This window comes from Acanthochromis polyacanthus, chromosome 3 (genome assembly GCF_021347895.1).
Source record: "Acanthochromis polyacanthus isolate Apoly-LR-REF ecotype Palm Island chromosome 3, KAUST_Apoly_ChrSc, whole genome shotgun sequence".
In the NCBI taxonomy this organism is placed as follows: Eukaryota; Metazoa; Chordata; class Actinopteri; family Pomacentridae; genus Acanthochromis; species Acanthochromis polyacanthus.
The window spans coordinates 33,659,640-33,684,028 of NC_067115.1; the positions used below are offsets into that span (position 1 = coordinate 33,659,640).

Below are 24,389 nucleotides of genomic sequence, written 5' to 3' on the forward strand. Positions count from 1 at the left end.
CTATTTGCATATTCTTAAGCAAGTAACGATCTAAGTGAGAACTTAAGCTCGTTGAATGAGCACCTAATTTACTATGAAAGGTTCTTCTTCCCGGCAACAGCAGGAGTGCTGCGTAGGCTGACCTTCCCCCAAGCAGGATGCTAAGATTTGATCTTTTTTGCTCAGGACCCAACCCACCTTATTCGTCTCTTGTTTATTTGGCTCATGACGCTGAGCAGCAATGAGGGGTTTGGAGGTAAATGGGACACATGTACCCAGTGATTACAGTGATCATTACCCCATTAGGCATCACAAGGAAAGCCTGTACTTTCTTGTGTGTCTTGTTCATTCAGTTGCCCTAAATACTCTGCACCTGCTGTTTTGAGACCACGGCCGTTATTCAAAAACAAGAGAAGGCAATCCTCTCTTAAAATACTAGTTCTGTGCTTTAGAAAATCACATATTGTTGTTATTATATCTGAATTACCCGCACATTTGGGAAAACATCTTCTGTTGCCAAGCTTAGCGGGGCAGAAAATGCAGCCGGCAAGATGGAGGACACAGACGGATGGTGAGAGTAGGAGAAGGTCGGACATCGAGCAGGGGGGAGTGTCGCATCTTGCAGGGCAAACTTCAGTTTACCCTCAAGACATGTCACCCAGCCAATCCACAACCCTGCAAACAGTTCACTTCACTTATTGGGCGAGACAGGCCCTATTGGATGGCGCTGGCAAAAGAAGGCCACTGGCTGTTTGCCCTGGCTGCAGTTGACAAGAGCAGAGGCAAACATGGACAATGTAGTCTGACATTCATACACTCCTTGACCAAGTTTCGTCTTGTGTTTGAAACAGCTCGTGTGTCCGTCCTGTGTGTTGCTCTACATGTTGCACAGTGTGGTATCTAATGTGTTTCAAGCCTTAACATTTAGTCTGCATCTTTAACAGACATTAGTCACCGTTCAGTGCACACATTTCCATGAGAAATACTGTATGAAGGGGGGGCGCTAGGGAGCCCGAGCAAGATGGCAGCTTAGCGTAAAGGCTCCTCACGACTTTGCACATAAATCTACCCTAACTTTCTTTAAACCTGACCAGGCGATGGGAACGGACTATGTCAAAACCCTCAGCAGCAAAGGAGTGCGACATTTTCTCTAAAGCACGGAAGCCGGGCCTACGAAGCTCTAATATATCATCTTTGCCGCAAGACTCAAGTGAGCGTAGCATGGCTAACATGACCGACGTGCTAACAGAGCTAAAAGCACTCCGCTCCGACTTTGGCGTGAAGCTGGACGGAATAACCAACAGGCTGGGTGAGCTGACAAATTCAATCTCTGTGATAGAGAGCAGTATGAGCGAAATCAAACGAGAAGTAACAGCTAATGAAAAACGTATTGACGAAACGGAGGTCCGTATATCTGCCGCAGAAGATATGTTGAAAAAAACCGAGACGGCGCTAGCTACAGCGGCAAAACGACTTGCACTCCTGGAGGAAAAGGCAGAGGATCTGGAGAACCGCGGCAGGAGGAAAAATATTCGGCTGTTCGGTCTTAAAGAAGGAGCCGAGGGTAACCGTGATCTCTTGGACTTTGTACATGACATGTTACCCCAGTGGCTGGGCACCGGAGACCATCGGTTGATGACCTTGGAGAGGGCTCATCGCACGCTGGCCCCGGCTAACCCGAGTCATAGCAGAGCTGTCCTCATCCGCTTCCACAAATTCCAGGATAGAGAGTTTGTCCTACGTGCCACCAGACAGCGGAACATCACACACGATGGGTCCAAACTCGTCTTCGTCCAGGATTTTTCAACGGAAACCATCCGACGAAGACGAGAGTTCAACGCCGTTAAAAAGCTGTTCGTCGACATGGGAGCCTTCCGGGGATTCCACCTCCAGCCATGCAAGCTCAGGGTGTTGTACAACGGGAAGATTCACCTGTTTTCTTCCCCACAGGAGGCAGAAAAATTCCACCGTAATATCACCGCCAATCAAACCACACATGGTGAGGTTTGATTTATGTCTATATAATACAGAAGGGTAGGCATATTAATCTCTGTGCAGACTTTTTTTTTTTTTTTTTTTCTTTTTTCATGAGTGCAATGCTGATACAGGACACTATATTTAAGTTATGTCTCTATCGTGTGAATGGATAGACATTTTGTGTTAGGACTTTCTACATGAATCAGCCTTTATGTTTAATACAACTTAAATATTGAGTAACATTTGCACTTTCATATTGCTCACTACTCTGCATAGAGTCAGTTATCTCCAAGCAAGTTGTATGTTGTTGGGGGACTGATGCTGTTTGCCAGATATGTTCGGGGCGATGCCTGCTCTGGTGGGTTTGCCTGGTCGTTTGGGGACTAGGCTAATGTTCTGGGGAGGTGGGAGGGGGGGATAGAGTGGGGCCCCTACACTCTACCCATGTGTTCTTCTTTCTTTATTAGTTGGTTTGCTTCTATTGTTTGTTTATTGTTTTGCTCATACAACATGTTTTCTTTCTATGCCCACTTTTATGTCAGTATGGTCAAATATTATCAATATTATATAAAAACTTTAATATGCCTAACACACTTAACATAGTAACATTTAATGTCAGAGGCCTCGGCCACCCAATTAAAAGGAAAAGAGTTCTTACATTTCTAAAAAACGAAAAAGCAGACTTGGTATTTTTACAGGAAACTCATTTGTCTAATGAGGAGCACAAAAAACTTAAAAGGGACTGGGTCGGCCAGGTCTACTTTTCTAGTTTTACCAGTAACAAAAGAGGAACAGCAATACTTATACATAAGAACTTGCCATTCATATTGAAAGAACAACACTCTGACTCTGGGGGTAGGCATGTGCTTATTCGAGGAATGTTGTATGGTCAAGAACTAACGCTGCTTAATATTTATGCACCCAATGAAGATTCTCCCAAATTTATGACAGATATAATTACCTTATTTAGTCAACATTATACAGACTTAGGGATAGTTGCTGGTGATTTTAATTGTTGTCTGGATACTAATTTGGATAAATCCTCACTTACACTCTGTAATTCAAATGCAGCGAAAATTCTGAAGTTGTCCACTAGAGATATAGGCCTTGTCGATGTTTGGAGAGAACTTAACCCTACATCGAGAGATTACACTTTCTTTTCAGCCAGACACAAGTCATATTCCAGAATAGATTTATTTTTCTTACCACAGGAACATATCTCTAACGTAATTTCATGTAACATAGGGCCCATCCTTTTATCTGATCATTCACCAGTCCATCTTCAACTTGCCCTCCCACCACAGACTCACCAAACTAAATACTGGAGATTTAACTCCTCAATCCTTACTGAGCCTGAGGCCTGTAATAATATTCGTTTATGGCTTGAACAATATAAACAAGATAACGCAGCCTCCAATGTAACTCCAGCCATAATGTGGGATGCTGCTAAGGCAGTAATTAGGGGCCAGCTGATCGCCTATACATCTGCAAAAAAAAAAAATTTTTTTAGACAATCAGAGCAGCTCAAGACAGAGTTAATCAATTTAGAACAATCTCATAAACAATCCCCTACGGAAGAAAATCTGAAGAAATTAAATGAAGTTAGGAATAAACTTAATCTTACTCAAACAGAACACATTAAAAAACTCATGTTCTTTACAAGACAACAATACTATGAATATGGCAATAAACCCACTAGGCTCCTAGCCTATCAGCTTAAAAAACAACATGCAGACAACACGATTAAGAGTATACGAACTACGACAGGCCAACTGAAATATGACATTCACTCAATAAAATCCACATTCCACAAATTTTACACACAACTTTACACATCAGAAAACCCATCAGAGGCAGATATCAAAACATTCCTGGAAGGGGTATCTTTTCCCTCTTTATCAGAAGATGAGAAAAAACAACTAAGTGCTCCATTTACCCCAGATGAGGTATTGCAAGCAATTAAATCGATGCCCTCTGGGAAAACTCCAGGCCTAGATGGTTACCCCATAGAATTCTATAAGACCTTCTGGCCACAAATCCAGCCCCTTTTTATGCCAATGCTTATAGATTTTTCTGAAAATGGAATTCTTCCTGAGTCCATGAAAACAGCAATAATAACATTATTACCAAAGAAGGATAAAGATGCGACTGAGTGTTCCTCATTTCGCCCAATTTCACTACTGCCAGTAGACTTAAAAATAATATCAAAGTTAATCGCACGCAGAATAGAAAACCTTTTGCCACAGATTATAAACCCTGATCAGTCTGGCTTTGTAAAGGCACGTTATGCGACTGACAATATCCGGCGGCTACTTAATATAACCGATTACTCAACGCTTCACAATAGAACAGTCTTATTACTATCGCTTGACGCAGAAAAAGCTTTTGACAGGGTCGAATGGCCGTACCTGTTAGCTGTCTTGGAAAAGTTCAATTTTGGTGAAAAAAGCATTGGCTGGATCAAAGCAATGTATAGCAATCCATGTGCCCAAATATGTATAAATGGTGCGCTTACTGATAAACTCAGTCTGTCCAGGGGTTGTCGGCAGGGCTGTCCACTGTCCCCATTCTTATTTAATTTGGCAATCGAACCATTTGCAGAAGCTATACGTGCCAATGATGAAATCACTGGTATTGACTTTGGGAACATTAAAAATAAAATTTCGCTATATGCCGACGATATAATTCTATACTTGACAAACCCTGAGAGATCAATCCCGGTGCTATTAGATCTTAGCATTAAATTTGGGTTAATATCGGGATATAAAATTAACCTAACGAAGTCTAACGCCTTATTATTGAATTCACCAATTTCAAATAAATTAAAAACTATCTCACCTTTTACCTGGGCTCAAAATGGTTTTAAATATCTAGGGGTGCACGTGACTCCAAAACTCAAAGATCTATATGACATGAACTATGTCCCGTTAGTCAAAAAAATTAAAGAAGAATTAGAACATTGGAAAACACTCCCCATTTCTTTTCTAGGATGCATTAACATAATCAAAATGAATGTTTTGCCACGCTTTAATTATTTGTTCCAATCCTTACCCTGCTACCTAGACAAAACATTTTTTAAATCCATAAACGTAATCTTGACTTCTTTTATCTGGAAAAACTCCTCACCGAGAATAGCTTTGAAAACTTTGATAAAATCGAGAGAAAAAGGGGGGTTGGAATTACCTGATTTACAGATGTATTATTGGGCCGCTCAAACAAAAGTTCTAATTAGCTGGATACATAAACGTAGCAGTGCTCAGTGGATAGACATAGAAGAAGAACTCTGTCTCCCTGCCTCTATAACAACATTACCTTTTATTAACAATACAAAGGTGGTAGTAGCAAAGACCTATGTAACCTACAACACTACTCAAGCTTGGCAAGATGTAAAAAATTTTGTGGTACTTTCAATAGAATTTCGAGGCTTGCACCTTTATCCTCCAACCCAGACCTGCCGCCATCAATTGGAAAATCTCTCCTTACAAAGTGGAAAGAGTTCGGCATCCTTCAGTTCCAAAACTTGTTCACTGGAGACACTATCAAGTCCTTTGCAGAGTTAAGATCAGAATTTGATATCCCAAAACAAGACTTTTACAAATACTTGCAAATACGCCATCTAATTAATACTCTGAAAAGGAAGGGACGACTATCTTTGGGTTTGACAGGTCTTGAGAAGGTTTTGATTAGTTCCACATCACTTAAAGGGAAAATTTCTTTAATTTATAGAGTGCTTTTGGAACAACACAGTTGCTCCCTAAACCCATTGAAGACAATATGGCAACGGGATTTGGCAAGGGATCTTAATGAGAACCAATGGGATACAATGTGTCAGAATGTTATGTCCACACTGTCCTGTAACAAAATAATTGAACAAAATTATAAGTTTATGCACAGGATGTACCTAACTCCATCTCGACTAAGTAAGATGTTTCCTAACTTATCTCCCAGATGTCATCGTTGTGAAATTTGTGTGGGGACAACAATGCACATTTTTTGGGGATGTAGAAAACTAAAACACTTCTGGAGGGATGTACACAATCTGACTGTTAATGCTGTAAAAACTCAACTGGAATGTACACCGATACTTTACCTCTTTGGTACGGAACTGGACAAGACACTCAATCTCATACATAAGAAGAGGATTACCATAATATCTTACATAGCGAAGAAGTGTATCCTCCTCAACTGGAACCACCAAAAATCCCCGACGTTTAACCTGTTTAAACAAATCCTGAACGAAACTCTAAGACTGGAACAACGGACATACACTTTGAAAAACAAAGGAAATATCTTCATGAAGATATGGGAGCCTTTTTTGGGCCTCTGACTTTACTGGAATATGTTGGAATAGGCTATGATCCCACAAAACAAAAATCATATTTGTTTTTATGACCATATTATGACTTGGTTTAATTTGTTTCATTGGTTGTATGGGCTGTATTATCATTGTTGTATTATGTTTTGTTATATTCTTACCATTATTACATTATTATTTTAATGTTTTTGTCTCTGTAAAATTTTAAAAAAAAAAGACAAATAAATAGATAATTGAAAAAAAAAAAGAAATACTGTATGAAGGTAATACACAAATCCACAGAATAAGTATAGCTGACTTTGGAGTGAGAAACTAGAACAGCAGGAGACTGGGGTGGAGGAGGGAGAAATCAATCAACACAGCAGCAGCGAGGAGTTAAAGGAATTGTGTCCTAACCGTTGGAGGTGATACGAGTGAGCGCAGAGTTCGACGGATTCTTTAGACTCCCTCCAAGAATTTGATTGCTTAATAATACTGCAATTAGCTAATGTCCTAAATGCTTTGCTTGTGAAGGATTTTCATGTGATTAGAACACCGTGGTTTGGTCAGAAATGTGCTTTTTTCTTGCACCCAACTGTTATGTTAAAGTGTACAGACACGCCCTCATGTACACCTCTGCATCACCACAGTAAGGTAACCAAAGCAAGATTTTCAGCTGCTGTTTGCTTCATTTTTTACAGTATAATTATGAATGGTAGGAGTCAGGGAAATTTCTGATTCTTAGATGCATCACGATTTGGACGTGGACGAATCTGAATCGATTCACAAACGTCCAAATTTTGATATGTTAATGATATACTGTTAATTAAAGTAATACAGAAAGTTCTAAATAATGTGGAACTAAGAAGTGCGGTACATGTCATCTCAGGGACACTTTGGGATGCGTACCTGGAGCACCAGCCACCCATCTCACTGTGAGATAAGAACAGGTCCTTGTAATTTAACCCATTGATACACAACATGGGTCAAAAGATATGGTATATTCCATTAAATATGGGTTTCTTTTGACCCATGTTGTGCATGAAAAGGTTAAAAGCAGACATGTGGAAACACCTCAGCTTCTACAACATCAACGGTGGAAGCGAACTGGACAAGAGCCACGTCATATGTAAGCTGTGTCGTGCTAAAATAAAAATACTTTGGTAAGAAGTGCAACAATATACATAAATTAAAGATGCATCAATAAAAGTTTTCTAATCGAATCGTCGACCGTAAATCGTGATCAGATTCCCAGATTGTTTTTACCTGCGCGTTAGGTCTATGTGAATTTCTCTTTGCACATATGACTTCCTCTCTTACACCACAGCTCATAATGTAGTTAAGAAATGTATAATAAATGATCACAGCACCTTTGCTTTAAAGGATTTTACATTAATCGTAGGAGCTTCAGTAGAAATCAACTAGACTTCTCTTGTATCGATTCAAGAACCGACTAGAATGATCAATTACCATGATCTGGTTGACTGAGAATCTACACAGACAGATTATATGTTAGTTCCATACATAGTGAGTCACTCTTCAAAAAGATGTAAATGATGCATTTTCAAAACTTGATCTAACTTAAAACACTCATTTAACACAAGTTCCTAATCCCATGACCTCCTTTCCTTCGTGCCTATTTAAAACACGTCCACACAGGCACCATTTGTCTCCATTTCATTGCGTTCCCTTTGGGCATTGCAGGCCGGGTGAGTAGTAGTTTATCATAGGCCACAGCAGTGCTAGCCTTGCACGCAGAGAGGTGTGTGTCGGGGTGAAAGTAAATGAGAATTCAGCCAGAAGCTTTCTCCACAGCGAACATATAATATACCACCCTGAGTCTTTCTTTTTTTTTTTCTTCACAATAAGCCTGTGGCCTCAGGGGCGCCGGGACGAGCGTGACCCGGGGCGTAATGTGGCGGAGCCCTGTTGAAGCTGTTGAAATTTAAATTAACATGAAGTAATTTATGGTGCAGAAGTGAAAATGCAGAACTTGGTTTTTGATTGTCAAGCAGTATCACGTAACTTCAAGCAAAAAAGTTTTTTGGGAAGCAAACTTGTTCGCTATCTGTTAGAGAGTTAGATGAAAAGATCGATAGCAGTCCGGTATCCATCTATTAAACATGAAGTTACAGCCAGGGGAGATGGTGAGCCTAAATGACTGCTCCGGCTCTGTCAGTAGCAAAATCCACCTACTGGAACTTGTGATTTTAATTGGCCTGTCTCAGTGAGCTGCCAGCACAGAGCACAGCAATTATTTTACATCCAAAAGTACTACGGTTGCGCGTCTGTAGCTAAAAACCTGTAGTGTGCAATATGATTAAGAGACAACCAGTATTTTAATGTAAAATAATGCAGAATCATGTTTAAGATATTGGGAATAATAGTGAACCAAACTCCATCATACATGCAGAGCAAAGGAAACTGGTATCTGTGGCTGTAATTATTCAGAAGACTGAGCCCAGAGCTAATGAGCTACTTGATCTGTATTTGAATATATTCTGTTAATGCACGATATAAATATTGCATTGCAGCTCTGCTTTTATCCCACATATGAAGTTACTCTGCAGACAAAGGATTCACATACGTATTTTACAAGTTCTTACCATAGACTGTATATAAAGATAGACGTAGCATCTGGCTCCAAAATTGAAGCCCACCCGGAAGTGTCAAAAACTTGCAATATCACGCCGTCCACTGGGGTTACCTCCAAAAAGCTTTTTCTCCATAGACCCCAATTCATTTTTGGAAAAAATAAAATTTGATAGACTGATTTTCTACAGCTCAGGATTTTTTCCCCGTTAGTTTTCATGGTCAAAATGAGAGATCAGGTGGCCGATCTTAAAATAAATCAATACTGAATTTTAAATAAATCCTTAAAGTTGGCGGAGCCAGGGGGCATGGCTATACTTGATTGACAGTCCCATAGACTGGTCCTGCCCCGAGTTGCTCTCTGGTCCAGCCTGTTTGATGACGCTTTTTACGTCACTGGCTCCAAAAAATCCAAAATGGCGACCAGGAAGTAGCAAAATCTGGGCTCCATTTTCTCTGCGTTGAAACCAACGGGTGACGTCACGGTTAGTTTACGCCTGGTTCTTGCCCGGTCCTCACCTGCAATTAGTTCACTCAGTTGCAATGAGATATTTCTATGTTTCTGTGCAGCTCTAAGAAATCTTGAGCACTAAGAAGTCTCAACTCAGTCGCATTCACTTGTTTAATCTGCCGTGATAAGCGAACCGCTACACGATTCTGTATAAAGCTCCTGAACAAACAACTGTACGGACCTTGGGTTGAGATTATTTTTGAGAGCTTTTGTTTTCAAAGCTCAATATGAATTCATAAAAGACAGTGTATTGGGGTTTATTTTACATTTTTGTATGATGCTTTCATATACTGCAGCAAAAAATGCAGTCAACACCACAGCAGAGCTTTTCTACCTTCAAACTGCATGTACCAGTGAAAGTGAAAAATTCAGCTTTTTGGGCTTGCGTGTATAGCTTAATGAAACAGTCCTGTTAATTTGCAAAGTAATTTTTTTGCATCTTCTGCAGAGGTGGTGTCCATATCAAACATGGATGACTGAATTATTCTAATATTAAAACTTGAAATCGTTAAACATTTGACACTGTGAACAGAGTTCCAGGTGAGCAGGTGTGCTTCACCTACAACACTTTAACATCTGTAGATTCTTTTTTACATAGGACATTTAGCAATTTATATTTTTCTTGTTGTTTATTTTTGTTTATGACACATTTTTGCTTATTTATCTGTTTTTATGGTGGTGAAAACTGTACTTTTTCTACTGTAGCTACCAAATTTCCTCTCAGGGATGAATAAAGTATTTCTATTCTATTCTATTCTATTCTATTCTATTCTATTCTATTCTGGTCAATTCACGACATATGAATTTAAATGAAGAAAATTACAGGTCATCCAGACCTTTATGTCCTTCAGACATGCCTGGAGTTTGACCAACTGATTTTTTCATTTGGCTTTATAGATAAATATAACTGGGTGTCATCTGCTTAAGAATGGGAATTTATGCAGCGTTTCCTAGGGGAGCAAGTACAAAGTAAATAGTATCGATCCTAACAAAGAACCCTGTGGAACTCCATAACTAACTCTGATATGAGCAGAAGAATCATCATTAACATGAACAAACTGAAATCAGTTTGATAAATATGTTTGGTACCACAATGTCGTTACATTGTGGTACCAATGTTGCGGTCTCTTTAACAAGATGCTGTGATCCAGTGTTTCAGATACAGCACTGAGATCTGGTAGAACAAATATAGAAACTTGTCCACTGTCTGAAGCTATTAGAAGATCACTGGTTATTTCCAGTAGTGCTGTCTCTGTACTATGATGTATTCTAAATCTTCACTGAAACTTTTCTGTGCAAATAATCCCATAATTAGCTTACAACAACTTTTTGAAGAATTTTAGAAATGAAAGTGAGGTCAGATATGGATCTATAGTTGGCTAACCCTAGATCCAGAGTATAGGCCTTTTCAGTAATGGCTAACTTAAAAGCCTGCAGTACGTAGCCTGTTAATAAACTGCTAATACAATGTTGATGATGTCTAATACTGGAGACAGAAAGGACTGTTTTCATGGGGGAAAAGCTTCTAAATGTGACAGACACAGCTGTGTTTTTAGGAGTGAAACTAATGATCAGAAAGGGACTTTAAACTGCAAGGCAATATATAGGACAGTTGATAAACCCAACCTGGACCAGCTGCAGCACTGAAAGATTGTTTCTATTTAATCTATTTATAACTTCATGCTCTCAAAGGCTCAAACAGCCACATTGACTGTCAGAAACAAAGTCTGCTTACCAGAACCTCCAAAACTCACTTGCTTTATTTATTTTGTTTGTGTAATGCAGGGGAAAAAAGAAAACAAGTTCAACGTTTTACAGAGGCAATTTTCTGGACAGCTCTTTGCGTAGAGTAGTTGCCAGGCAACCAGAGGAGACTCCAGGAAGTTACTGTGCCAGATTTCAGGGACAAAACTCTCCACAACACAGCAAGCTGGCCACAATCTGTATTTAATTCAAAGATAAGAGAGTAGGGACAATCTTCACATCGAACTCTCCAAAAAGAGAGTGAAAAATCAAATTAAGGTGACTGTTTTAAGCCGTCACCAAGGCCTTCTGACCGCTGAAGTCCTTCCCAGCAGTGTTTCCCTGCCAGCGGACAGTGCTCAGCTCAGCAGTCCCTGCGCTGCTGTCTCACATCGTCCTCAAACAAATGACCGATGAGATCCACATGACCACGGCCTGCTGAGTGGATGGAAAAATACAGGAAAGTGTCACTGCTGATAACATCGACACACCAGAGGAAGCAGTGTGTCGGTGAAGGTGAGAAGTCAATGAGAAACATTACTTAACATCACCACGTAATAGTCCTTCACCATGGCAGCTCTCACTATACCAGAGTGCATTTTTGACACAAGCATCGGACCCTCCCTGCGGTCGGTCGCGATGGTGATTCTAACACCTGTGCCCTGACTGCACCATGTGTCGATCAGCTGCCAAATTCCACAGCGAGAGTTTCATCTAAAGAATGGCATTCATTCCAGCTATGTCAGACCTTTGATAATCTGCTGCAGCCCACTATGGGCTCCCAGTATGTGGACACTTCTGCTCCACTTTCCCTGTATCTTCGTATTTTGTTGCCAAATTAAAACGGTTTCTCATGATGGAACAAAAGGTGGAATAATACAGACGTGATATATTTTTAATTTACAGATTTATACTAAACTCATTGATACTGATGAAAATCATAAAAAAAAATAGCTAAGTTGATTATTTCTTTTACAAAAATTGAGTGTCCAAAAGTGTTACCAGTACTGGAAAAATAGTGACTGTACATACTGTAGATACTGTGCTATGTACATCTATGTACATTTTTTTTTCAACATGTGAAAACATTCTGAAAAAAACGAAGGCTTCATCATCTTCTCCATCCAGTTTTTGATTGGTTGGTCGGTCTTCCTCCAAAACAAGGCCACCACCTCCTCAGTATGTTCAGACATGACCCTTTTCATTAATTATGAGAATGTAATTGATATGAATGTGGTTTCTTTTCATGTTGTCTGAATGTAGGGCGTGCAGAAGTGTCATGTGAAGTCTCTCATTTATTATTAATAACTGCACAGTCCAAGTCAGTGAATGAAAATGTGTTTGTGGTGTGAAATGCTACGCTTTGGCTATTTTAGTCATGCGAGTTCTCTTTCCTCCTCCACTTCTGCCTTCTCTCTCTCTCTTTTTTTTTTTTTTAACTCTGAGGATTATTCATGCTCTTCAGTAGCCATTTAGCTTTTCTGGACCACCACTTCATCTACACACACAATCACACCCTTTCCCCCACTGTGTCAGCCCCAAATCTCCCCTCGAGGATCCATCTGCCCACAGTCTTCAGCCATGCTGCACCCTCCTCTCTCCCTACATACAGTACATATGCCTGCCAGTGCGTGGGTGCACTTGCATGTGGTCGGGGGCTGGGATAACCAACCGATATTTTACTCCTTTGTCTTCCTACTTGTCCACCTACAGCCACAGAGGGATAATCTTTCTCTGTGTGTGTGTGTGTGTTGGGTGTGTGTAGGCACAATTTGCTGTAGTTTTAAAGAAACTCCCGCTCCTGTCTCCAAGGGTGGGTGGTGGGTGTGAAACAAAAAGCGCTCGGAGGTGCAGAGAAAATGACGATAACAGTGTGAGACAGAATGGAAAAAAGCAAGACAAATTACCCTGCGGCATGAACTCAAAGTGTGCCGCTTCCCTCTTAAGAGTCTGCGTTGACTCTGCAGTATTCTAGATGTCGAGATGTTTTGACCTCAACCTGTTGTTTCTTTGTATCCATGTGCTCTTTAGTCATACAAATGCAGAGTCACAACCTCAAACCCAGCAGATGCATCACGCAGACTGAGGCTAATTGGCCTGTTTCAAGTGTAGCTATGTCTAAAAATACTGTAGTTACACATACACTAGCAAATATTTTTTCTTTATTTTCCATTACTATTTACATTGTAGATTCTCACTGAAGGCATCAGAACTATGAATGAACACATATGGAATGATGTGATTTTATATTTTTGATTCTTCAAAATAGCTACCCTTTGCTTTGATTACTGCTTTGCACACTCTTGGCATTCTCTCCATGAGCTTCATGAGGTAGAACCTGAAATGGTTTTCCAACAGTCTTGAAGGAGTTCCCAGAGATGCTGAGCACTTGTTGGCCCTTCTGCTGTTATTATATGGATTCTAACAGTTGTCAGGTTGGTACACAGTTGACAGCCCTGTTTGACCTTTTTCTGTGTCGCACAAAGACACAGCCTGTGGAACCAGAGATTTCGCAGGTTTACAGATTTGGTTTAATGCCCATTCCTTGTGTTTCTTGGCCCAAGCAAATCTCTTCTGCTTGTTGTTTTTCTTAGTAGTGGTTTCTTAGCAGCTATTTGACCATAAAGTTCTCAAACTCTTGGTACAGGACCTCACCACACGGGTTCAGAAGGTTTCCTTCTCATTTCTACTCTGAAGCTCACATTCTCCTGCTCAAAATGCTGACAATTTTTTCTGATGCTCCAAAGTCTGGTCTCCAGAACTTCCTAAAAACTCTCAAAGTCTCTTCTGCTGCAGGCTGCTTTGTAGAACTGTTACAGAAAACCTCACTAAACCACATGGAGGGGCCTCAAAATAGTCAAATGAAACCGTACAAAAACCAAATTAGCACAACCCAAATGCTAAAGTCTCTTACAGCCTACCAGAGAAGCTCTTTAAACAGAATCAGGACAGGAACTCTTACTTTCTGGACAACCAACGTTGGTTCACAAATAAGAATACAGAATGTGTCTGACCAAAAACCTCTAAAGACTCACTACAGCCAAGATAAAGACACAACTCACTTGTACCAAATCCACTAATCACTGCACACATTAGCACCATGTGATAACTGTGGCTAAAGAACCACATTTACCAAGACAACTATCCAGTACAAAGCCCTAAAACTCACCAAGAAACATATTAAAGATGATTTTACTGCTGGAAGCTGCAAGCCAACACCTAAAGAACAAACTAAAGCAATGGAGCCAAAGCCAGCTCAGTGGTGAAAAGAAGCAGAGGAAATGTTTGACTGCAGACATAAAGCAGGAAGACACTGAGCTGCTCAGGTGTTCCTGATAACACCAAGCGGCCACCTGGACAGCCAATAGGAACACAGCTTACTGGAGGTCCAGAGGGCTGGTTTAGTGAAGTAAATTTAGGAGGGGGTACAGCATTCACATACAGTCTATGTCATGGACTGTATGAGCATGTAGTATATCTTTTCACTGGAAGTAGTTTGCACTGTTCAAGCAAACAAACGTTACCTTACTACAGGTATTTGTTTCAAAAGCTTTCTGTTGTGAAAAACTGAGATTTGGAAGTTTGTGTTTTTGTGCCTTAACTTGTCATTTTGTAAAGATGTTTATTTTTGCAGTTTTTTTTAATTATTTGGAAATACCAGAATTTGCACATTATTTTACATTTTTGTCTCTCTGATCACATCATTTCTAAAAAAATAAATCAGACATTACAATCAAACAGTTACTCAGTACTTTCAGTACTTGAGTAGTCTTTTCACCAAATTCTTTTTTTTACTCTTTTTTTGGATCACTACTTTTTACTTTTACTTGAATGATATTATTTTGAAGTAACGTTACTCTTACTTAAGTACAATTTTTGACTACTCTACCCACCTCTGGTTCTTGCCATAATATAGCTTCTAACAGCTGTCAAATAGGGCTGTCAACTGTGTACCAACCTGACTTCTGCACAACACAGCTAATGGTCCCAGCCCCATTAAGAAGGCAAGAAATTGCACAAATTAATCTTGACAAGGCACACCTCTGAAGGGAAAACCATTTCAGGTGACTACCTCATGAAGCTCATGGAGAGAATGCCAAGAGTGTGCAAAGCAGTAATCCAGTAATCAAAGCAACGAGTGGCTATTTTTGAAGAATCTTAAATGTAAAAGATGTTTTGACTTACTTCACACTTCCTTGTTGTCTACATAATTCCATATGTGTTCATTCATAGTTCTGATGATTTCACTGAGAATCTACAATGTAAATAGTTGTGAAAAGAAAGAAAACCAGTAAATGAGAAAGTGTGTCCAAACTTTTGAACTTTTGACTGGTAGTGTATGTAGCTAAAGCCTATTCTGTTCAGCAAAATAAAACCCGTGTTACAGTTTAAACAGATTCAGAATCATGTGGTGTTACTGGAACTGGCATATTTAACCAAACCCCATCATCCATGCTGTAAAAAAACGGATTTCTGTTGGTGTGATTATTCAGACATAAATGCAGAAATGATGAGTATAATGTTTGTACGGCTGAATGGAAGTTTACTAAGTATATACATACACTCAAATACTACAGTACAATTTTACTCTAGTTTTTCTGTAGTTGTGCTTGTTGGCTTGATGCAACATGCAGATATTGTTTTGCACTTATCCCATGACTAAGATTACTGTGAAGTTATTGTACAGATTAAAGTTTTGCATAACGAATAACAAGTACTTTCATGCTGGTTCTGCCGTGTTTAAATGTGTCACATGGTTCTCATCAGCAGACTGAGTTCATTCAGTTGCAGATGAACTATCGATGTAGAAACTTTCCATGTTTCGGAGCTTCTCTAGGGCTTCTTTTCTGTGATTATTTAAAAGTTAAGCTCCACTTACTCTCTTGTTTGTTCCTAAACAACACGGTCATAATTCTATGTTTTGATTGAAAGATTCAGAACAAGAAAGTTTTCATCTGGATTGTCTCATTTCTCTACAAACTTAAACTAGCATCATCCATCCATTCTCTATACACCGCTTTATCCTCACTAGGGTTGCGGGGGGTGCTGGAGCCTATCCCAGCTGACTCAGGCGAAGGCAGGGGACACCCAGGACAGGTCGCCAGTCTGTCACAGGGCTACATATACAGACAAACAATCACACTCACATTCCCACCTACGGGCAATTCAGAGTAACCAATTAACCTCAGCATATTTTTGGACTGTGGGAGGAAGCCGGAGTGCCTGGAGAACACCCACGCATGCACAGGGAGAACATGCAAACTCCATGCAGAAAGATACCTGGCTGGGATTTGAACCGGGGATCTTCTTGCTGCAAGGCGAAAGTGCTAACCACTACAACACTGTGCAGCCCTAAACTAGCATCAGGATATTTAAATGGAAATGACCAAAGGGAATCATTTAGTGACTTTTTCTATTCCTATAAAGGTCCTGACCTTACTATGTGAAATGCACTGAAATGACTGGTGTTGTCATTTGGTGCTGTACAAATGAAATTAAATTGAAATGAATGCTGTAATCATGTACAAAAATCTCCATTTGGTAGCTTTAATGCACTCTTTGCTGATATTGACTCCTTTTTTCCGAATATCACTTCAATATTTAAATGTAAACAAAATGTATTTTTACATTGACACATTGCTACTTGCAGCAATGAAAACACTTTTTCCACAGCTGCCTCTGACCATCAGCCCGATTAAATGAGTATTAGACCCTCAAATATATATATATATACATATACATATATGATTTTTAAAAAATGTCTTCTTTCTCCAGATTACCTGCCTGCAGGAATTCTTCGGGGATGATGACGTGTTCATAGCGTGCGGACCAGAGAAGTACCGTTACGCTCAGGACGACTTTGTGTTGGATCACAGCGGTAAGGCTTCCACAGCCTTTATGACTGGTAGGCCTGACTAAGACTAACTAAACATCTGTCTCGGTGTATGTGTGTGTTTGTGTGTATTAGTATTGGTGTTCTTCCTCCTCCAGTTCTTCTCCTGCAACTGCTTGCAACACTCTTTTCCTTCAGGGAGTTGTCTTATATGATTCTATATGCAATTAAATCTAGATTATTGCAATTTTGATAACTGAGAATTGACTTTTGTATTCAAATGCAATCTATTTAGCAGTTTGTCCAGCATCTACTGAAAAGCATCTGTGTTCTGGCCGTTTTGCTTTTGCTGTAGTGAACAGTGGAGAGAGAGACATGGGGAAACATGGGGAGGAGAGTGGGGAAGAGACATGCAGTAAATGACCATGGGTCGGACTCAAACCCATTACCGCTGCATCGGTGACTACAGCACCTGTTTGTGGGTCACCAGCCTAACCTGTTGAGCTACAGGGGCACCTGGTGTTACACATTTTAACACAAAATTTTGCTCTCAAGTAAGGAAAAGAGGTTGCATTCTTGTTGACTGACTAAAATGTCATTTCACCGTGTTTGTACGTAGTCCACTGTGCTCATGCTTTGTACTATAATCACTGACTGTACACATGCTATGCGCACATCTCTGTTTGGAATCATCCCTTTATTGTGCAGAAAACCCACTGAAACTACGAGAGCACACAAGCAGGATGTGACCTCTATAACCAGAGGATCCATTCACTGTCATAGCCGCACAGAACTCCAGCCAAGAATGAACATGGGAAGGAAAAAGCAGTTTATTTTAGTTACCGTCCAAAGTATCGACATCCTGTGTAATATTTTTGTTGTTTGGTCAGGTTTGCTAACAACAGAGAGGCACATCCTAACACACACTGTGTGTCAACTGATCCTGAGGATGAGTGATAGTGGCTTGTTCGTATTCAGAGATAGTTTGGAGCTTTCGTCCCACTTACACTCCGCTGCTCCACATAGGAAATGGGTCTTTGAAAGAACAAAAAAGGCACACTGTACTCTCTCCTCAAGGTACAGAGGCTGCTCTTCCTTTTGCAAAATAGGCCCAGGATTCACTCTACCGCTGAAACGAGGAAAGGAAAATGTGTTGTACAAAATTCACAAAAATGAAATTTGGAACAGAAGAGGCAGAAGAGTTTGTGCTCAGCCTAACTTCAAGAATATGTGAGGATCATTAGTCTATGCAGTAACGTATCCGCCTTTAGCTTAGCTTTAGCCAGAAAGTCATCAAGTACAGTTTGTTTGTTTAGATTTTCATGCCTCTTGGCAGCCATTCATCCCCAAGTATTTTTTAGTCCTAAAAGAGCCCAGTTGTAGAAGGGCTAAACAAACAGGTTTAAAACCATGTGAGCTCTTTTTCTGAGCTCAAGAGCTTTCTGGCTAACTAAAGGATTTGGTTTGTTGGTGTTTCTTGTGTACACAAGGCCAGGAATTGTCCCATACTTGAAGCTGCTTTAGTCAGCTAGTGAAATAAGTATTTTCTCTGATATGTAGCACAAAGAACACATTAGAAATGCACCGCGGGTGTGTTTTTTTTTTCCTCGTGTTTCTGTCATTGCATTATTCCTCTCCCTGCCTCCACCCTCATTAACACAAACCTACCTCTTCTTTATAACAGACTCATAGTAAAATCAGCTCTGACATGCAGCAAATACCTTAAAAATACTTTTTGTTTTCTATGTTTATGATGAGCAGTGATAATTTTGGCTTAAATGTTGCTGCAAAATGTACGTTTATTCACTCATGATGTGAAGATCAGATGTGTAGCGCTGCACTGATCTTTACAGATATGTAGATTATCAGAGAGGACAGTTGGGATAAGATAGGAGTAGTAGTAAGCTAGGAGTCAAAAAGTCTACAGGATACATTTGAAAAAGCCAAAATTTGAATTAGAACAAAATATTGCTTCATTTTTGGATTTGGTAAAGAACACTTGCCTATAAATTCAGTTCAAGTATCAAAAATTATGCGACAGTACCCACCCTGAATCAGAAACACGGGGTTAAAATGTTAATGTAGCCGAGCTCTAAACTGAACCTGATGTTATGGACCGCTTTTTCATTTCTTTTTGCTCAGCCATGTTTGCCTCTTTGTCCTCATGTGACCAGCATTCATGAAATCGGCACATAAGTAACGTTTCCTGACACTTTAATGGGAACATGAGTGCCACATTGGCTCTGTGCTTAAGATGAGAGGACAAGATTGTTGAGAAGGGAAGGTAATAAATACAGTAGTGACCCTGAATGTGTTGTCCCCCCAGAATGCAAAGTGCTAAAGTCTTCGTACAGCCGCTCTGCTACTCCAAACCGGACAGCTAAGAGCCCTGGACCTTCGCGACGTAGCAAGTCTCCTGGTGCAGGTAGGAAACAGTGAAACAGCATTAGAAAGAGCTGAGGAGCTGCATGTGATAGCCTTGAAAAATGAAGACATTCACACATAACACATGACCTTGTAAGTGACCAGTTGGAAAGATTGAATCTTTTAAGATATTGCATTATGTGTGAGATCGTGTTTTTCACACTCCATTTTCTAAAGCCAAAGCAACACTGTAAGTACATTTCTGTTTGACAGGCTGTCTGAAAGCCTTTTTATGACTTCAACAGTCAAAGTTACAAAACAATTTGTGTGCCAATATATCAGGTTTAAAGAAGAGTTTGCGGTTTGGAGTGGCGGCTTTGCATATGAAGCTCAGCTGGTGTCGAAGTACTGTATGTTGTAAAGACGTTTTACTAATTGTATTGTTTTGTACTTGGTGTGCTTTCTTTTACACTGCTATAGGTAGGCGACCTGTCCACTACTCAACCAGTCAGTCGCCCATCAAGTCCCCAGGTGAGGCTTAAAGTTTTGGGCTGAAATACTTGACCCAAACTATGAAATGATATTGGTTCACCAAGCTTTTGTAGTTATACAAATATCTATCTGTCCAACCAGTGTCGCCAAGAGTCCAATAACTATCATAATTGTGTAATATTTTGGCTTGGTGTATGTTCATTGTGATACGTCAGTGTTTGTCAGTTTTAACCATAGAAGTGAAATGATATTGAGTTGATTTGGATAAGTCATGCTTATGGAAAACTGACCTTGGATCTGTCATTAATGATCCAGTCACATCTCTGCCGACATCCCATGAGCCACTCAGTCTCTTATTATGTGTTGAAGTTATTCATGGTGGGTGACCAAATAGCTGGGTGGCAGGATGTATACCGTATGAGCACAAACTCCCAGAGCAGCAATTCCCATTGGCTGTACGTCAGAATGCTACACTTTCCATAGACTTCCTGTCTGCTGCCACTCTAAAATACATACAGATGCACAAAAATAAGAAGCTATTTGTGATGAAACCATTGTTTAAACTGGTTACTGTAACTTTAGTGTGGTTTAGAGGACAAAAATATTAACCTATAAACAGCCCTGCTGGGATGCATGGTATGTTGAATATTAGCAGGTTTAAAATGGATGATGGATTCTCTTGAAATATGAAATTTTTGCAACCTCCTCCAAACCTGCCAAATGTTAGCATCACTCTACTAACTGAAGCCGTGTTAAATGTTCTAGTATGTTATATGTTGCATGCTAATGATAAAGAATCCAAGATAAATATAACCATTTTGACATCCAAACAGCATGTAAGTTGCTGAAAGTTTAGCCAAGTCTAGTAATATTGCATTAATGTTGCACTATCAACTTATTGACCATAATTAAACTGGAAAACACATTCATGTCAGCCTTTTACTTCAAACATAAGTAATTTTTTTTTGTAGCTAGCTGTTTTTTTTAGATAAATGAAATGTATTACCATGATATTTTCTATTCAGATTCAACCTTTTTAACTCCACTAAGGCTAACTATATTAAAACTAAATAAGGTTTTCTATATTGTGTGTTAAATGAGAATTACAGCCATCCTAAAATATTTTCTTTTTACTTTCTTGCTTACACCAGTGATGTTTGCATTTTCTCTTTGCAATCTTCTGCGCTTCATACTGTTTATAAGTTTTCAGTTTGGATAATCTCTTGACATTCTCTTTGGTTTGACCTTCTTTCTCTCCCTCTGTCTGACTGGAGCTGCTGTGAACCGTACACATCTATCTGTTCTACAAGTTGGCTGCTGCAGAACCCTCTGACTTACAGCCATGAACTGACTCACACTGTGTGTTTTAATAAAGCAGCAGCAGCTCTTGTATTCGGATGTTCTAGGACTCATGTTTTAGAAGTCCGACAAGCATTCTCTATACCTACATGTGTAAAAGCAGCTCACACCCTAAAAATGCTCCTTTCACGTTCACATATGTGTAGCACAACTAAAATGTGAAGCTGCTTGTGTAGGCAGCTGGCTGGACTAACATAGCAGTGGCTGAAAAGCCTTCTATGTAGATGCAGCTTTAGAAACAGTCCTCAGCTGTGCTGATTAAACTGGGCTCTAACTGAACAGTTACATCACATCCCTCTTCATCTGCAGCTGGGATGTTCAACAGATAAAATAAAACACACTTTTTAAAACATTTAAAGCAACAGTGTAATGTCACGTATGATAATTCACTTAACTTCAAATGAATTTAGAAATTCCTTTAAGAAGAAAAAAATAAACAAAAACTTACAACTATAAAACAGCAGTGCAAAGACAGCATGCAGGCAGTGTGAAATGATTTTCCTCAGCTCAACTGGGTTTATGCAGATGAAAGACTTTGAGGTAAAGTTTGACGCATTATGTCTCTGTATTAGTGCCAGAAACCCAGAGAGAGGGAGGCAGAAATAATCTGTTCTTGAGAGAATGAGTCTCTGAAGCAATAAAAAGTCTCATCCCCGCTTTGAGCTTGTGCACCTTGTCTTAAAGGCTCTATATTGTTCCTTTTTAACAAATTAATGTGAGTCTCACATTTCCCCAGAATGTGTATTTCTAGTTTCAGCCTCAATTACTGCATGTATTGTTTAGTATAACACGTCAATAGGCTGTGTCAGCACATGTAGGACTCTCTCCAACTGAGCTACTGCTGAACACTTCACACCTTTCTCTACATCTACTGGCACTGAGGAGCCTGGAGCCCTGTTGTGACATCACAACGGGCTGAAACTTAAAGGTCTAGTTTAGAGACACATTTCGTACACGGAAAATGGATGGAAATGAGGACATGGTTATGTTTTCATATGTTGTTGCTCTTTAGGCACTGGGGACATATGACTATGTTCAAATCAATAAAAAAAAAAAAAAGATATTTTTGCATAATATGGCTCCTTTCATCACTCGTACAGTGTGTACATTAGTCATGCCATTTCACTGTTATTTACATAGCACACTTAAAATAGCTACCGAGCCAAAGTGCTTTCCACTAGAAGTAAAAGATTAGTGTTGTGAATTTAACAAATAAGTAAGTATTAAGATTCGGACCCTACATTGTTATTTATGATGTTAATTTACATGAGTAATTAAAGGTCATATGGTTAAAATTCAACAAAATGATATAATATACAAATTAAGTTGACTCAGGTAAGACCAAGACCCTGCAGTATTATTAGTTATGATAATATCAATGACTAATGTGTAAGTTACAGTGAGGTACACTGTTAAGTTCTGCAGCAAATAAACAGTAAAAGAACCACAAAGAACCACAGATTACTTGAACGCCTCTCATGTAATTAGTTTTATTTTCAGACGTCTTTACTCAGAGATCAGATTGCAGCTTTTCACTGCTCTTACAAATCTCCTTCCTCTCCTTTACACAGTAAATGGTATCTCAACAAGTCAGATCTCAGTTCCTAAGTCCACCAAGTCCTCCACACCATCTCCCACCAGCCCCCGACCCATCCCCAGTTTTAAGGTAAGACGCTGTGTCACTGCAGCAAATCCATCAGCTGCTGTCTAACAAGACCTCCACAGCTTACATGTAGTATTATCTACACTCTACTCTTTACACAGTTTGCACACGTTCACACTAACAATCAGTCTCACGGGACACATTTAGGACACGTGACACATTAAAGACACTTACAGTGAGTTATGAAGCATGTGAATAAACTTAAGCTATTATCAAACTTTCATTAGGATGACTGGTAAACCTCTTAACGTGCACAAGGATAAAATATGGATGAATTCAAAAACAGTTTCGGTTTTCATCCAGTGTTTGTTTGTGCTTCCTTGAGGCCTCATAAAAATGTTGCATTCCTTTGCAAGCCTTTTTTCAGATTCTATTTATATCTACAACCATATTTGCCACTGCAGATTTTTCTTTACTGCAATTTTCTGGTTGCTATTTTTTAGAATAGCATGAATCTGTCGGTTTCAGAGCAGGTCTGCTATCACAGAGACCTCAAGTGAGTCAGGCTAGTGCCAATAATGGCCTTCTATTGCAAAGGAGTGGATAAGGCAAGATTTCGTGACCTACTTACCACAAAATGAAATAAATCTATGTCAAGTGAAGTTATTAAGTCACTGACTGACAGTCCTGTGTGACCTACACACTGCTGTAGCTCTGTGATGCGTTTTTGGTCGCATTTTCAGATACTAATCTGATTTATTGATGGATTCTTCTGTAAGCTGTGTGTTAGTCTCCAACTACAATTTTCTGAAAGATCCAGCCAGCTGGCAAACCTCCTCCACCGTTGCACCATTCCTCACTAAGCCCAGCCAAAGACTGATCCATCCACATTAATTTGGCAGCACAGAAGGTTTTTATGATTTACCGAAGACTTTAAAATTCACTGTTGGGAAAGTAGAGTAACATTTTTTGAAAAACTAAAAGAGAAAGGATGTTAATGACCGATGAGCTATAGTCCTCACTCTGTCATTCGTTCATCCTCACTAAGGTAGACAGATAAAGTCATTTATCAGAAGAAAAAGCCTTTTTTTATGTGTCAAGCCGTAAAAGGAACCTTGAAGCCATCCTACCTTCCACTTTGGTCCAGAGGGCTACCTTTTTAGACTAAATAATACATCCCTACTGTTAGGTAATGTACATTATGGTGCAGTAAGATGGAGAAGGACTAGTGTACATAATGGAGAAGATCTCTTATCTGATTTTAATGCATTTATTGCTGATATTTCAAAAATGTCCCCAGAAGATGCTGAAATTGCCGCTGCTGCGCTTTGCAGAAATGGCACTCTTTGCAAATGAATCATTCATTTGTGTGCAGTGATAAGTGGATATGGAGATCTATTCCAGGGGCTCTTGTACATTTTGAAGGGCAAGCTGATTTTAGACCTGCCTTGCTATTGAAATATTAAGTGTATTTATTTTTGGATTAACGTTCATTATGTTTGTGAGCAACATGCTTGACAGAGTATCTCCAAATGCCACAGATTCACAGGGAATTTTTCTGGTTTAAGTCAAAAAATTAAATCAATTCAGGTTCAAACTGCAGCTTGCTTATACAAATTAATTGACAAGAATTGAACATTAA

General features: G+C 39.6%; 1 protein-coding gene across 3 annotated transcripts in view; it reads left to right on the plus strand.

Annotated features, from left to right (window-relative positions):
* The window catches only part of dclk2a (doublecortin-like kinase 2a), a 65,959-nt gene that overhangs the window by 27,128 nt on the left and 14,442 nt on the right, over window positions 1–24,389 (plus strand). For 2 of the 3 annotated variants that reach the window (XR_007940895.1, XM_022194382.2), the window contains exons 3-6: window positions 16,872–17,001; window positions 19,256–19,354; window positions 19,774–19,824; window positions 22,716–22,810. Coding sequence is in view for 2 of the 3 variants with exons in the window: in XM_022194382.2 (XP_022050074.1) it covers window positions 16,872–17,001; window positions 19,256–19,354; window positions 19,774–19,824; window positions 22,716–22,810 (375 nt within the window). In the remaining variant the exon portion in view is untranslated. The remainder of the gene's footprint in view (window positions 1–16,871; window positions 17,002–19,255; window positions 19,355–19,773; window positions 19,825–22,715; window positions 22,811–24,389) is intronic. The other variant, XM_022194384.2, reaches the window with a different exon arrangement.